This window comes from Puma concolor, chromosome D4, assembly GCF_028749965.1.
Source record: "Puma concolor isolate L17-30 chromosome D4, mPumCon1.1.hap2, whole genome shotgun sequence".
NCBI lineage: Eukaryota > Metazoa > Chordata > Mammalia > Carnivora > Felidae > Puma > Puma concolor.
In genome coordinates, this window is record NC_141679.1 from 87011891 (window position 1) to 87025678 (window position 13788).

Here is a 13788-nt window from a genome sequence, read left to right on the forward strand (position 1 = left end):
CTTTTTTAAATTTATTTTTTAATTTGCATCCAAGTTAGTTAGCATATAGTGCAACAATGATTTCAGGAGTAGATTCCTTAATGCCCCTTACCCATTTAGCCCATCCCGCCTCCCATAACCTCTCCAGCAACCCTCTGTCTGTTCTCTATATTTAAGAGTCTCTTATGTTTTGTCCCCCTCCCTGTTTTTATTTTTTGCTTCCCTTCCCTTATGTTCATCTGTTTTGTCTCTTAAAGTCCTCATATGAGTGAAATCATAGGATATTTGTCTTTCTCTGACTAATTTCGCTTAGTGTAATACCCTCTAGTTCCATCCGTGTAGTAGTTGCAAATGGCAAGATTTCATTCTTTTTGATTGCTAATAGTCCTTTGAATATATATATGTATGTGTGTATATATATATATATATATATATATGTATATATACACCACATATTCTTCTTTTATTTTTTAATGTTTATTTTTGAGAGAGACAGAGCATGAGCAGGGAAGGGGCAGAGAGAGAGGAAGACACAGAATCCAAAGCAGGCTCCAGGCTCCGAGCTGTCAGCACAGAGCCCGATGCAGGGCTCGATCTCGTGAACCACGAGATCATGACATGAGCCGAAGTCAGATGCTCAACTGACTGAGCCACCCAGGCGCCCCATATACCACATCTTGTTTATCCATTCATCCGTCAGTGGACATTCAGGCTCTTTCCATACTTTGGCTATTGTTGACAGTGCTGCTATAAACATTGGGGTGCATGTGCCCTTTCGAAACAGCATCCCTGTATCCCTTGGATAAATACTTAGTAGTGCAATTGCTAGGTCGTAGGGTAGTTGTATTTTTAATTTTTTGAGGAGCCTCCATACTGTTTTCCAGAGTGGCTGCACCGGTTTGCATTCCCACCAGCAGTGCAGAAGAGATCCTCTTTCTCTGCATCCTCACCAACATTGTTGTTGCCTGAGTTGTTAATGTTTGCCATTCTGACAGGTGTGAGGTGGTATCTCATTGTGGTTTTGATTTGTATTTCCCTGATGATGAGTGATGTTGAGCATTTTTTCATGTGTCAGTTGGCCACCTGGATGTCTTCTTCGGAGAAGTGTCAGTTCATGTCTTTTGCCCATTTCTTCACTGGGTTATTTGTTTTTTGGGTGTTGAGTTTGATAAGTTCTTTATAGATTTTGGATACTAACCCTTTATCTGGTATGTCATTTGCAAATATCTTCTCCCATTCCATCAGTTGCCTTTTAGTTTTGCTGATTGTTTCTTTTGCTGTGCAGAAGCTTTTTGTTTTAATGAGGTCCCAATAGTTCATTTTTGTGTGTGGCTTTTTATAATCAAGTAAAAAGTTTTTAAAGATTTTAGGAAACTTTTATGATAAATCAGACTATTGAAGATCATAAAAAGCAGAATTCAGAACCATTGTGCTCTAGAGAATGACCTAAATGTTTGAAACATGCTTATTGGTGACAACTGCTCACCTTTGAGTCCTTCCAGGCCTGTGTATTACCTGGATTTAGAAAGAATGACGAAAGTGGTATTTGCTGTGAAGACTCCATGGCTGGGTAGACCTGTGTGTGGTGTGGCATTTATAGGAACTGTGGCTTATCGAAATGGTGATTTTGGTTGGGGGCATCCCACGGATGTACTCAGGGTTAGAAAGTCATCACAACTGCCTTTCATATCTGTTTTTGGAGCTTGAGGGGAGGCTCATGTGGCCCGAGGGATTGTCATAGCCTCTTAACTACTTCATTTAAGGCAGTGGTTCTCAAACCTGAGATCTGGTGGGGAGTCCTTGAGCAAAGCTGTCTTCATAATAAGACTAAGATGTTATTTGCCTTCCCTGTTACTCTCTCGCAAGTATACAGTAGTTTTCCATATGCTGTATGCTCCATAACAGATTGCAGAAGCAGGTAGGAGAACCCAGTTGTTTTTTTAGGAAGCCAGACATTAAAGAGAATTGTGAAAATGTAAAAAAAAAAAACAACCCAAAAAAACCCCACCAATATTCTCACTAAAAATTGTTTTATTTTAGACAGTCTAGTTACATTTAATTAAAATGCTATCTCTGTTAACATATAATGGTTTTGTTTGTTTGTTTAAAGTAAGCTCTATACCCAACATGGGGCTTGAACTCATGACCTGGAGATCAGGAGTCAGCGTGCTCTACTGACTGAGCCAGCCAGGCACCCCTTTTGTTATTTTATTTTATTATTTTTATTTTTTTTTACATTTATTTATTTTTGAGAGACAGAGACAGAGCACAAGTCGGGGAGGGGCAGAGAAAGAAGGAGACACAGAATCCAAAGCAGGCTCCAGGCTCCAAGCCGTTAGCACAGAGCCCGACGCAGGGCTCAAATTCACAAACTGTGAGATCACAACATGAGCTGAAGTCCGACGCTTAACCAACTGAGCCACCCAGGCGCCCCATATTTTATTTTATTTTATTTTTTAATGTTTATTTACTTTTGAAAGAGAGACAGAGCATGAGCAGGGGAGGGGCAGAGAGAGAAGGAGACACAGAATTCGAAGCAGGCTCCGGGCTCTGAGCTGTCAGCACAGAGTCCAGTGCGGGGCTCGAACTCATGAGCCATGAGATCATGACTTAAATCCCCAAGTTGGATGATTACGAGCCACCCAGGCACCCCACCCCTCTTGTTATTTTTTTTTTTTTTAATTTTTTTTTCAACGTTTATTTATTTTTGGGACAGAGAGAGACAGAGCATGAACGGGGGAGGGGCAGAGAGAGAGGGAGACACAGAATCGGAAACAGGCTCCAGGCTCTGAGCCATCAGCCCAGAGCCTGACGCGGGGCTCGAAGTCACGGACTGCGAGATCGTGACCTGGCTGAAGTCGGACGCTTAACCGACTGCGCCACCCAGGTGCCCCAATGTTATTTTAAATGAATTAGTGGATACTTAAAAAATTTCTCAGCTTAATTTCTTTTTTTCTTTTTTTTTTTTTTTAAGTTTATTTCTTAGTACAAGCGGGAGAGGGGTGGAGAGACAGAGAATCCCAAGCAGGCTCCGCATTGTCGGCGCAGAGTCCAGTGTCAGGCTTGAACCCATGAAACTCGAGGTCATGACTTGAGCCATAACTGAGTCAGATGCTTAACCAACTAAGCCACCCAGGTGCCCCTCAGTTTAATTTCTAATATGGTAAACATCTATTGATATTTACCTAACAAACACTCTTTGGAGTCCTAAATTTTTAAGAGTGTAAAGTCCTGAAACCAAAAAGTTTGAGAACTGCCAAATTAAAGGAACAGGAAGACAGGTGCCTGACTGGCTCAGTCAGTAGAGCATGTGACTCTTGATCTCAGAGTCGTGAATTCCAGCCCCATGTTGGGCCTTGAGCTTACTTAAGAAAAAAAAAAAAATTAAGAATAAAGGAACAGGAACAGTTTGTGGTAATTTGATTATGGCTCAGTAAGCAGATTGGTTGAATTGCATGACAAAGAAAACAAAGCCTGCTGGGGAGAAATGACCTAGTCTAACGTAATAGGCAGTTGTTGAAAGTCCTTGACATTACTTTAAGTTTTCCTCCCTCCTTCCCTGCTTCCTTCCTTACTTTGTTTTTTTCCTCTCTCCTTTTTTAGAGATCATGCATGATGTGATAAAGAAGGTAAAGAAGAAGGGGGAGTGGAAGGTAAGTAGAAGAAGCACAATTAATGGCCTTGACATTCATGTGAATATAGAAGAATGGTGAAGGTTTAAGAAAGTGGAGTTGGAGGAAAGGTATATAAGTAGGAAATCAAAGACTTTGCTGTGTCCAGAGAGTACAGAAAAAGGTGATCCACTGTGCCTCATTATTATGTAGTCCTGGTTAAGGAATCTGGCCATAAGCTTCTCTTAAAGATCACCTGGTGGGACACTTACCAGAGGAGTTCTTTTATTCAAACAAAATCTTAACCCAGCACCCCTTCTATAAAGCAGAAGAAGGTGAAATTATTCTACTTGCTATGGGTGAGAAAGAAGGAAGCCCCTCTGGTGGCCCTGAAGCATCTCCATGGAGCCCAGGCAACTGGTCCATCCCCACTTATCTGTAACTACATAAGACCAAAAAAGGAAGCTTGTTTATTCGTAGAACAGTGAGAGAAACGCTGGAGGCAAATGCTTAAGCCAGTCAGATTGATTACATCCTCAGTTACCGGAGTGGGTGATTCAAGTGGGAAAGTGTGCTGTGCTCCGTTCTGAAAGTCCCTTGGTTGTCTGAGATTGGGCATTATGCTGGCCAGGGGAACATGCAGTTTTACTTGAATTTCCCTGTGTGTCTTTGGAGGATTTATGCCAATCATTCTTGCCCCTAAGTTGTCCCACAGTCAGGAGCCCACACATTTTCAAGTTCACTTGGTCCAGGAACGACAGAGCTGCTTGGTACAGAAGGATTTTGGTCTCCTCTTCAGCCCTGTGAGATTCTGTTTCAGCCAGCACATCTCATCCTTATCACCCAGGGTGGAGGCCATCTGGCAGGAACTCTTTATACATGTCCTCTTTCTCTCTTACCCTTCCCATCAGGAATAGATTTACGGACGGGTGAACTTTGATCTTGAGAAAGTTGACTCAAAGTGAAAACTAATTGGTTCTTAGAGCTTTCCGCTCCACATTGTGTCTGGCTCCTGTTACCTCAGTTTGTATCATTAAAGAGGAAGAGAAGTAGCCTTATTTTAGATCCCAGCTTCTTCTTTCAACTGTGGGCTGAATGGAGATAGGAAGTTAGCTGACGAATTGCAGGGATGAAGCTTTCAGACCAAGCCTGGTATGTTCTCGTTTTCCCAGTGTGGACTGAGGTAGAGTATGCTCCCAGACAGCACCCCTGCCGGTACATCCTAATGATGTTGACAACAAAGGCCTCACCTTCCATGCCATTTATGTAGCACGGGTGTTCCTTCTCCTTGTAAAAAAATAATCTCCAATACAGGTTTCTCTGAGTGTGGGTGCTGTAGATGAGTCATTCTTTCTTGCCTGCTTTCTTGCTTTTCTGTGAGTAGTCATTTTCTTTATCATGGAAAAACCTTAATTTTTTTAAGTTGATACAATTAAGTCAAGTTACCGAGAACAAACTCTAACTCCTAGAAGGTTAGGTCTGGGTGTGGTGTGGGAGATAAAAGCTAGCATGTATCTCAGCAAACTTCTGGCCCATCAGAAATATTTATAACTTAATATTCTGTATTTCTGGGGCGCTTTTTGAAGTCTGACATCGTAAGCTGATGAGAGAATCGTAGCAGGTCCCATGTAGGCTGTAAGCTGTTCTTTCTGCTTCCAGGTGCTGGTGGTCGATCAGCTGAGCATGAGGATGTTGTCCTCCTGCTGTAAGATGACAGACATCATGACCGAGGGGATAACAAGTGAGTGCAGCTCTTTCTGTCCTTGAGTGACGGTCAGGCCTTCTCCTTGCGGCAAGCTTTCCTCCTCCCTGTTTGTTATTATCTCACTTGACTTCAGATTCTTCCAACAACATGCGTAGTAAGACTGCAAATTCTTGAGAGAGACCCAAGGCTTTCTTGTTCATCACTAAATTCCTAGCAGCGGATGCAGTACTAGATGATCATTAAATATCCGGTAAAGGATGCCAAAAGGAAGGTTAAATCAAGGGGGGAAAAGGCAGGCCACCAATGGAAACAATGCACAAAAGACCCAAACAGGCACCTAACGGAAGAAATCCAAATGGCCAATAAATACATGAGAAATTGCCCGCCCACATTAGTTGGTTAAAAGCAGAATGAGATCTTGCTATACACTCATCAGATTGGAATATTAAAATTCTGATACTTCTAAGTGACAGATAAGATGTAGAAAAATAGGAACTCCTATATGACGGGGTGTCCACTGATGCAGTTACTTTGAAAAACACAGACAGTGTCTAGTAGAATTGAAGTGCGTGTGCTCTGCAAGCCAGATGGTTAGACGTGTGTCCTCGACAACCTCAGGCTTGTGTGCCCAGAATGCACGTGCACGGATGTTCACAGAGCATTGTTAACATAGCCCCAGATTGGAAACAGCTAAAACACCCGTGAAGAGTAGGCTGGTTAAATAAGTTATGGTATAGCCACATAGCAGAATACTGTATAGCAACGAGAATGAATGAACTCTGACTGCTCACAAGCACATGCATAGATCTAGTAAGTAATGTTGAGCGGAAGAAACAATATTTACAGTGTGCTTCAATTTACATAAAGTTCAAAACTAGGCAGAACTAAGCTATGCTGTTTCGAAATGCAGTGTACATGGTAAAACCATGAAGAGACATGGTCACATTCAAGTCAGGATGGTGCTTCCCTTTGGAAGGAGGGGAGTGAGCACGTAGCAAGTGCATTTCTGTGAGTGCTGGCCAGTTCTGTTTCCTAACTGAGGTGACGCTTAGGCAGGCCTTTACTTTTTTTTGTTTTAAGTTGGCTTATTTATGTTGAGAGAGAGAGACAGAGTGCACAGGAGGGGCAGAGAGAGAGGGAGGAAGAGAATTCCAAACAGTTTCAGCACTGTCAGCATGGAGCCCGATTCGGGGCTCGAAGCCACTAACCACGAGATCATGACCTTAGCCAAAATCAAGAGTCCGTTACTTAACCCACTGAGGCACCCAGGTACCTCACCCACAGAGTGGTGACCCACGGAGGTGCCTGTAATTATTTGTATGTTTATGTTTTATTCACTCTTTGGAATGTGTGTTACAGTTTCACAACAAATAGGCTTTAAAAAAATTTTTTTTAATGTTTATTTATTTATTTAATGTTTATTTTTGAGACAGAGAAAAAGAGTGGGGGAGGAGCAGAGAGAGGGAGACACAGAATCTGAAGCAGGCTCCAGGCTCCAAGCTGTCAGCACAGAGCCCAGCTCAAACTCATGAGCTGCGAGATCATGACCTGAGCGGAAGTCGGACGCCCAACCGACTGAGCCACCCGGGCGCCCCTAATGTTTATTTAGTTTTGAAGGGGAGAGAGAGAGACAGAGTGTAAGCAGGGCAGGGGCAGAGAGAGAGGGAGACACAGAATCTGAAGCAGGCTCCAGGCTCTGAGCTGGACAGAGCCCGATGCAGGGCTCGAACCCACGAACTGCGAGATCATGACCTGAGCTAAAGTCGGACACTTAACTGACTGAGCCACCGAGGCACTCCAAGAGGGATCATGGTTTTAATCTTTGAAACAGCATTGATTGAAAAGCATTCTCTTCCGAGCTATTGTTTCAAACAAGGAAGTTAACTTGTTTTTCCTGTAAAAAAAAAAATGTTGGATGGAACACACCTGTTTTAATAATACATCTGTTTCAATGCATTTCCTAGTTTTTTTCCTTGGAGATGTGTGGCTCACAGACTGTTGCTGGTCTTTGTCAAAATTATTACCAAATCACAATTACGGGAGGAAAAACTAAAAGGGTTGAGATTTCGTTAAGCTAAATGAATTTCATTCAAAGGTTTGTCCTTTATTCTAAGATTATGTTGTTCCTATTATTTGGTGTTAAAATATTTTCAAATTGTGAAATTATGGTAATAATATATTGTGGACTTTCTTATTGATTAAATGTAAGTGAAATATATACATATGCATACCTAACGTAATAATTTGGGGAAGTATAATCACACCTTGTGAGTCCTTCATTTTTAAAAACTTTTTCCAAATCCAGGTAATCTGTCATCAGAAACATAGTCCTATAAATGAGAATACATAGCTTTTAATGTGACTTTTTGTCATTCAGTGATCTAAGACCAGGCATTGCCCCTGTTTTGAGCTTGCAAAGTTATTTTTTTTTTAATTTTTTTAATGTTTATTTTTGAGAGACAGAGACATAGCACAAGAGAGGGAGGGGCAGAGGGAGAGGGAGGCAGAATCCGAAGCAGGCTCCAGGCTCTGAGCTGTCAGCACAGAGCCCGATGCAGGGCTTGAACTCACACAAGATCATGACCTGAGCCAAAGTGAGATGCTTAACTAATTGAGCCACCCAGGCACCCCAAAGTTATTTTCTTCATTGAATTTTTAAAGCTATTTTTTTCTCTACTGAAGCGAAAGTTAAGGGGAGAAAAAGCCAAATGGAGCTAAGGAGCTTCTAATGAACAAGCAGCAGCACCCTGCCCCACTCTCTTCTCCCTCAGGGTCTACTCTTTCTTCTGGTTATTCTTTTGATATTTCTAGATGGAAACCTACACTGTTATCTTCGGATTCATCGATGGTGGATGTTATCTGTTGGCTTCCTGTGGTAGATGAGGGTTCAGCTCTCTCCCTACTGCACACAGACTTTTCCCTACCCTCAAACGTGGGTTCTAAAAAAGGTCCTTACTTGGCAGAATTGAAAAGTTAGCAGTCCTGCACTGAACCCCCAAAACGTCTGGGGGTGAAGTATTATGGGCCTATGAAATTCAGAAATCTACAGCCACTGGTAAAGTCGATGGTTGAAGGATTTTGGTATTTGGACATCATTTGGATGTTCAAATATCTTTGGATGATCACAGTATTTGAAAAGTCTTTATAAATGTTACAAGGTATCATCCTACAGTGATGCTTTGATTTGCTTAAACCATCTGCATGGGAAGATAGCACCAAGTGATTGTGACGTTCTCTCTTCGCTAGAAGACAGTACAGTGAGGTGGCACGTCTTAAGCTTTATCAGGTGGCTGGTAAGATGAGGATTATCCCAGAAGCTCTTCTTTCCAGGTGAAGTAGCTGATATAAATAAAAGAAACAAACCAAATGCCCATGGTTTAACAAAATATAATATTTAACCTTTGAGAAGCACAGTAGTATGTAGACGGCATGTTTATTTATTTATTTATTTTTTTAAATTTTTTTTTTTTTTTCCAAACGTTTATTTATTTTTGGGACAGAGAGAGACAGAGCATGAACGGGGGAGGGGCAGAGAGAGAGGGAGACACAGAATCGGAAACAGGCTCCAGGCTCTGAGCCATCAGCCCAGAGCCTGATGCGGGGCTCGAACTCACAGACCGCGAGATCGTGACCTGGCTGAAGTCGGACGCTTAACCGACTGCGCCACCCAGGCGCCCCTAGACAGCATGTTTAGAATATCTTCATGCGATATACAAAAGAAAATGATGGAAGCTACCCAATTGTTGATAAACTCAACCTGGAAATTCTAAAGGAATTGGGATTATTTAGGACAGATGAGAAAAAAAAAATGAAGAGGCAGAATGAGGTAGGATTTTCCATTAAAAATTAAAAAAAAAAATTTTTTTTAATGTTTATTTATTTTTGAGAGAGAGCACAAGTCAGGGAACGGCAGAGAGGGAGGGAGACACAGAATCCAAAGCAGGCTCCAGGTTCTGAGCTACCAGCACAGAGCCTGAAGCGGGGCTCGAACCCACAAACTGTGAGATCATGGCCTGAGCTGAAGTCAGAGGCTTAACCAACTGAACCACCTAGGCACCCCCTAAAAAAATTTTTTTAATAAAAAAAAAAAAATTTAACATTTATTCATTTTTTTAATGAATTTTTTTATGTTTATTTGAGAGAGAGGGAGAGAGAGAATGAGCGGGGGAGGGGCAGAAAGAGAGGGAGACATAGAATCGAGGTGGGCTCCAGGCTCTGAGCTGTTGGCCCAGATCCTGATGCAGGGCTCAAACTCACAAGCAGTGAGATCATGACCTGAACCGAAGTCAGGTCACTTAACCGACTAAGCCATCCAGGCACCCCAAACATTTATTCATTTTTGAGAGACAGAAAGAGACACAGCACGAGCAGGGGAGGGACAGAGAGGGAAGGAGACACAGACTCTGGAGCAGGCTCCAGGCCCCGAGCTGTCAGCACAGAGCCTAATGCAGTGCTCAAACTCACAGATCACGAGATCATGACCTGAGCTGAAGTTGGACGCTTACCCGACTACTGAGCCACCCAGGCGCCCCAAGGATTTTCCATTTTTAATCAAGAGATCAAAGACGTTACTTAAACTGAAATGGGAGATACTTAGTGTGATAAAATTCCAGGTTTTCTAACATCTCGAGCCTTGTGAGACCGTGGAATGTGGTCCCTGCAGGGAAGGGGCAAATGATTCCCACCCCACACCCCATAGCTTTTTACCTGCAGCAGTCTGAAGGTGGCCTGTCTAGATTGTTTCTAGTTTTATGGTCACCACTTATGTTTTCTTACTGACTGTGGGCTGCTGTTTGTTGTCTAGTTGTGGAAGACATCAACAAGCGCAGAGAGCCGCTGCCCAGCCTGGAGGCTGTGTATCTCATCACTCCATCTGAGAAGGTAAGTCCCGCCCCCAGAAGAGCTTTGGCTAAGGTTGCACGTGCTGGCTTGGTGCAGAGCATCTGACATTTCTAGGTTAAGCGCGCATTTAACACACTGCTCTGATTAAGCGTTCAGTCCACAGACACGGAAGGAGGGGTACAGTGTGCAGTCGGGGTGCATTAAGCTCTCTCAAACACAGCTGCTGTCCAGAAGGCTGGGTCCGGGTCTCTCCAGTTTCCCCCTCATGCACTCCCTCTCCGGGGAGGAGACCCTCTGTGTCTTGAGTAGTGACTCACCTCTGCAACTCTGGCATTCTATAATTTTGGGTCTGTTTTGTCAGTATCCAGGTTATGGCAAAATTGACCTGTCTTATCATTTTAGGGGGGATTGGTTCAAACCGGTGTCCAGACAAGATTCACCTCCTTGCTTTTGTTTGATAGTTGCCTTAGGTCTCTTAATCTGTACAAATTCCTGCCAGTTTTCCATTCCTTTCTTTTCACTTTTGAAAACTGGCTTACAGCTGAGTTTTTGCAGATGCAACTAAATTGCCAGCACTTCATCAATGTGAGTTTCCTGGAAGGTTTTTGACCACTTTCCTCTTTTGTGAATATCTTCTCAGGAACCCAAGTTATAGTGGCTCCAAAGAACTGATGCGGTCTTCTGGAATGAGCTAAGGAGGATTTTGTTCATCTAAACTCTGAAACAGTCCTACTTTTAAGGCTTCAGAATTCTGTTATGGCCAAACATGAATTCTACATTAAAAAAATCCCCTGCTGTTTTGTCCAGGCAGCTTGGATTTAACCCAGTTCAGATATAGGTCCACATTTGCTGGCAGAATTGGATTCAGTTCCTTCCTTTTCTCCCCCCTCTACAGTCTGTCCACTCTCTCATCAGTGACTTTAAGGACCCACCGACCGCTAAGTACCGGGCTGCTCACGTCTTCTTCACTGACTGTAAGTAGGGCTGGCAGTTCCCACCCCTGTCCTTCCAGGTTAGCGTCTCTGCACAGCAAGGCTGGTCAATAGGGAAGAAATGGTTCTTGCTATGTTTCTCCTGATCTTTTATTTTCTCTTCAGAAGATAAATTGCCTAAGAGAGAAAAATAAACACACGCAAATACAAACCTACTCAGTCATGCCGTCCTTCCTGATGAAAAATAGCACCTCTTCTAAGGACTAGAGGGCTGAGTGCTGAGAAGAAATGTCCAATGCTAGCTTTGATGTTTCACTGTATAGACTTCCAGATATCACCGTAAACTGTAGTGTATTTCCATCAGGTTTTCAGCTACAAAGATAGTCCAATCCAGTGGTGATTGTAGCAGGCAGAACCTGCGTCATCATCCTGGGATTCATTTTCTTACTTTGTGGAGGTTTTTTGCACAGGGAGCCTCATGCAGAAGCGTCTTGGTCACTCTTTGTTAATAGCAAAGAGAGGGGTGGCTGAGCTGGCTAGCTAATGAGTTCAGCAACAACAGTGCACCCTCCGTACCTCTCTTTAGGGAAAGTCCCACAGAACTCGCCACTGAGGAAAGGAGGAAGGGTTCTTACAAAGAATAATTGTTTACTATCTGAATTCGGGTGAAAAACAGAGCAGGAACGTGACATTAGTAATAATAAACCAAAAAAGCATTTCTGGGAATCCGAAGCCATATGTTTGGCTCGGGAGAGCCCTTGGCAGTCCTGGTTTCCCCACAGGTGGGTCTCGTGTGCGGCTGAGTTCCTTCAAGGGTCCAGGAGAACTGCCTGTCCTGCCTTTCCCGCCGGTTTCAATTTTCTTCCTTATATTTTTCATTAACATGTCAGATGTGTGGTGTTTGTTCGTATCATAGGCCCTTTTCTTATCCCCTTCTTAATCTCTTATGGGGTTTTTTTCCTTTCCCTGATATCAGAAAGTAGTTTATTAGCTCTCAAATCTCAATCTTATTGCCATTTGTTTCTCTGTTATATGTGGAGGGCCTTTTAGGTGGCTTTACATTCCCTTTATACCTTATAGTTAGTGGATATCTTAAGATGGGACGAACGTTCCAGTTGCCTTCTTGAAATCCTAATAAAATAAAAACCCCACCAGACGTGTGCAACTGCTGAAATGAAGCAGCAAGCGGACAGGAAAGCCTGCTGTCTTTTGTCATATTCTTGCAGCTTGTCCAGATGCCCTGTTTAATGAGCTGGTGAAATCACGAGCAGCCAAAGTCATCAAGACTCTGACGGAAATCAACATTGCATTTCTCCCCTATGAGTCCCAGGTGAGGCTGAGTGGGGTGTGCATGGAAAATCTGGATCCTCGCTGCTCAATCAGGAACCCTGGCAAATCCTGAGAGGGGTATGTGTAGTGAGGAGAGGTGGGGAGGAAGACTGTGTATTCAGAATTGCCGAATGACGTGCATAAGTGGATGTTGATGGAATGGAAGCAGAGTTCCTCAGGGGTCTGCCCGATACCCTCATCTTACTCTCCGGTTATTTCTGACTTTTTTTTTTGGTCAGCCCTCACACCTTTCTTTGTATGCATTTCATCCTTGCTCGCAGCGTTCACTCCTGCTGGCTGACTCCTTGAATAACCAAAAGGTAGCCAGTCCAAAATGAGCAGGGAAGGAGAGCAGGGGAAGGGATCAGACACCACCTATCTGCTGCACAGGAGACTGGTTTTTGCAGAGATAACCTCCGCTCACACTCTGCTGGAGGAGCAGATGGTAGCCTTCGTCATTGGCTGTTAACACTTCAGATGCCAGAGCGCCGCCACAAACCCCTCCCCTTGGGAAAATTGTTAAGCTAGAAAAGGTGAAGCTGATTGTGAGAGAGTATACAAAATTTTTATGCTGGTTTTGCAAGATTGGTTAACGTGTCTTCTCCCGGCAAACAAGAAGCAAAAATAACAGGACTCCTAGGCATTTTGCAAAAGGTAAAAGATGACTGGCGTATTGCATCTTTATAGATCAGCTTCTAGACACCAGAGAGTGACCTATTCTTAAGTAAGGAGGGATGGAAAACATTCAGTGTGAACTTTTTTTTTTTTTAAAGTTTATTTATTTTGATGGGCGGCGGGGACTGGGTTAGAGAGAGGAAGAGAGAATCCCACGCAGGCTCTGTGCTGTCAGTGCAGAGCCGGACACGGGGACTCAGACTCACAAGCTGTGAGAGCCGAGATCAAGAATTGGTCTCTTAACCGACTGAGCCACCCAGGCGCCCCAGTATAGCATGAACGTTTAAAGACAGTGTCTTTCCCTTAGTGCTTGACATAAAGCCTGTTCCTAGCTTGAAGGCAGGAATTTTTTTTTCTCTGTATGAGCCCACCTGGATTGGGCTCACACAGAGAGTGTATTCAACCAATATTACATTTCATGTATTTTTAAAAAGTGATAAATTTGTTTTTAACCTCAGGTTTTGTAGAAGATCAGGGTAGTTTATATAAGTGAGACTTTGAGAAAATACTGATAGCTGATAAGCTAGGTAATTTAAGAGGCGATGTTAAACTTCTAGAATAAGAAGAAAAATACAACATATTTATTATAAGGATAGGAAATTATTCAATCCATAAAAATCCTTATTTGCCCACAGTCACAGATAATTTCCAGCTTGTCCCTTATTTTATAAAAACTTACAATGGCCTATGAGGGCTTACACTACCCTCCTCTCCT

At 43.0% G+C, this 13788-nt stretch overlaps 1 protein-coding gene across 3 annotated transcripts in view; it reads left to right on the forward strand.

Moving 5' to 3' along the window:
- STXBP1 (syntaxin binding protein 1) overlaps positions 1-13788 on the forward strand; it is a 74652-nt gene that overhangs the window by 32866 nt on the left and 27998 nt on the right. For all 3 annotated transcript variants that reach the window (XM_086684097.1, XM_086684099.1, XM_086684098.1), the window contains exons 2-6: positions 3583-3632; positions 5250-5331; positions 10100-10176; positions 11033-11111; positions 12296-12399. In XM_086684097.1, the coding sequence (XP_086540223.1) occupies positions 3583-3632; positions 5250-5331; positions 10100-10176; positions 11033-11111; positions 12296-12399 (392 nt within the window). The remainder of the gene's footprint in view (positions 1-3582; positions 3633-5249; positions 5332-10099; positions 10177-11032; positions 11112-12295; positions 12400-13788) is intronic.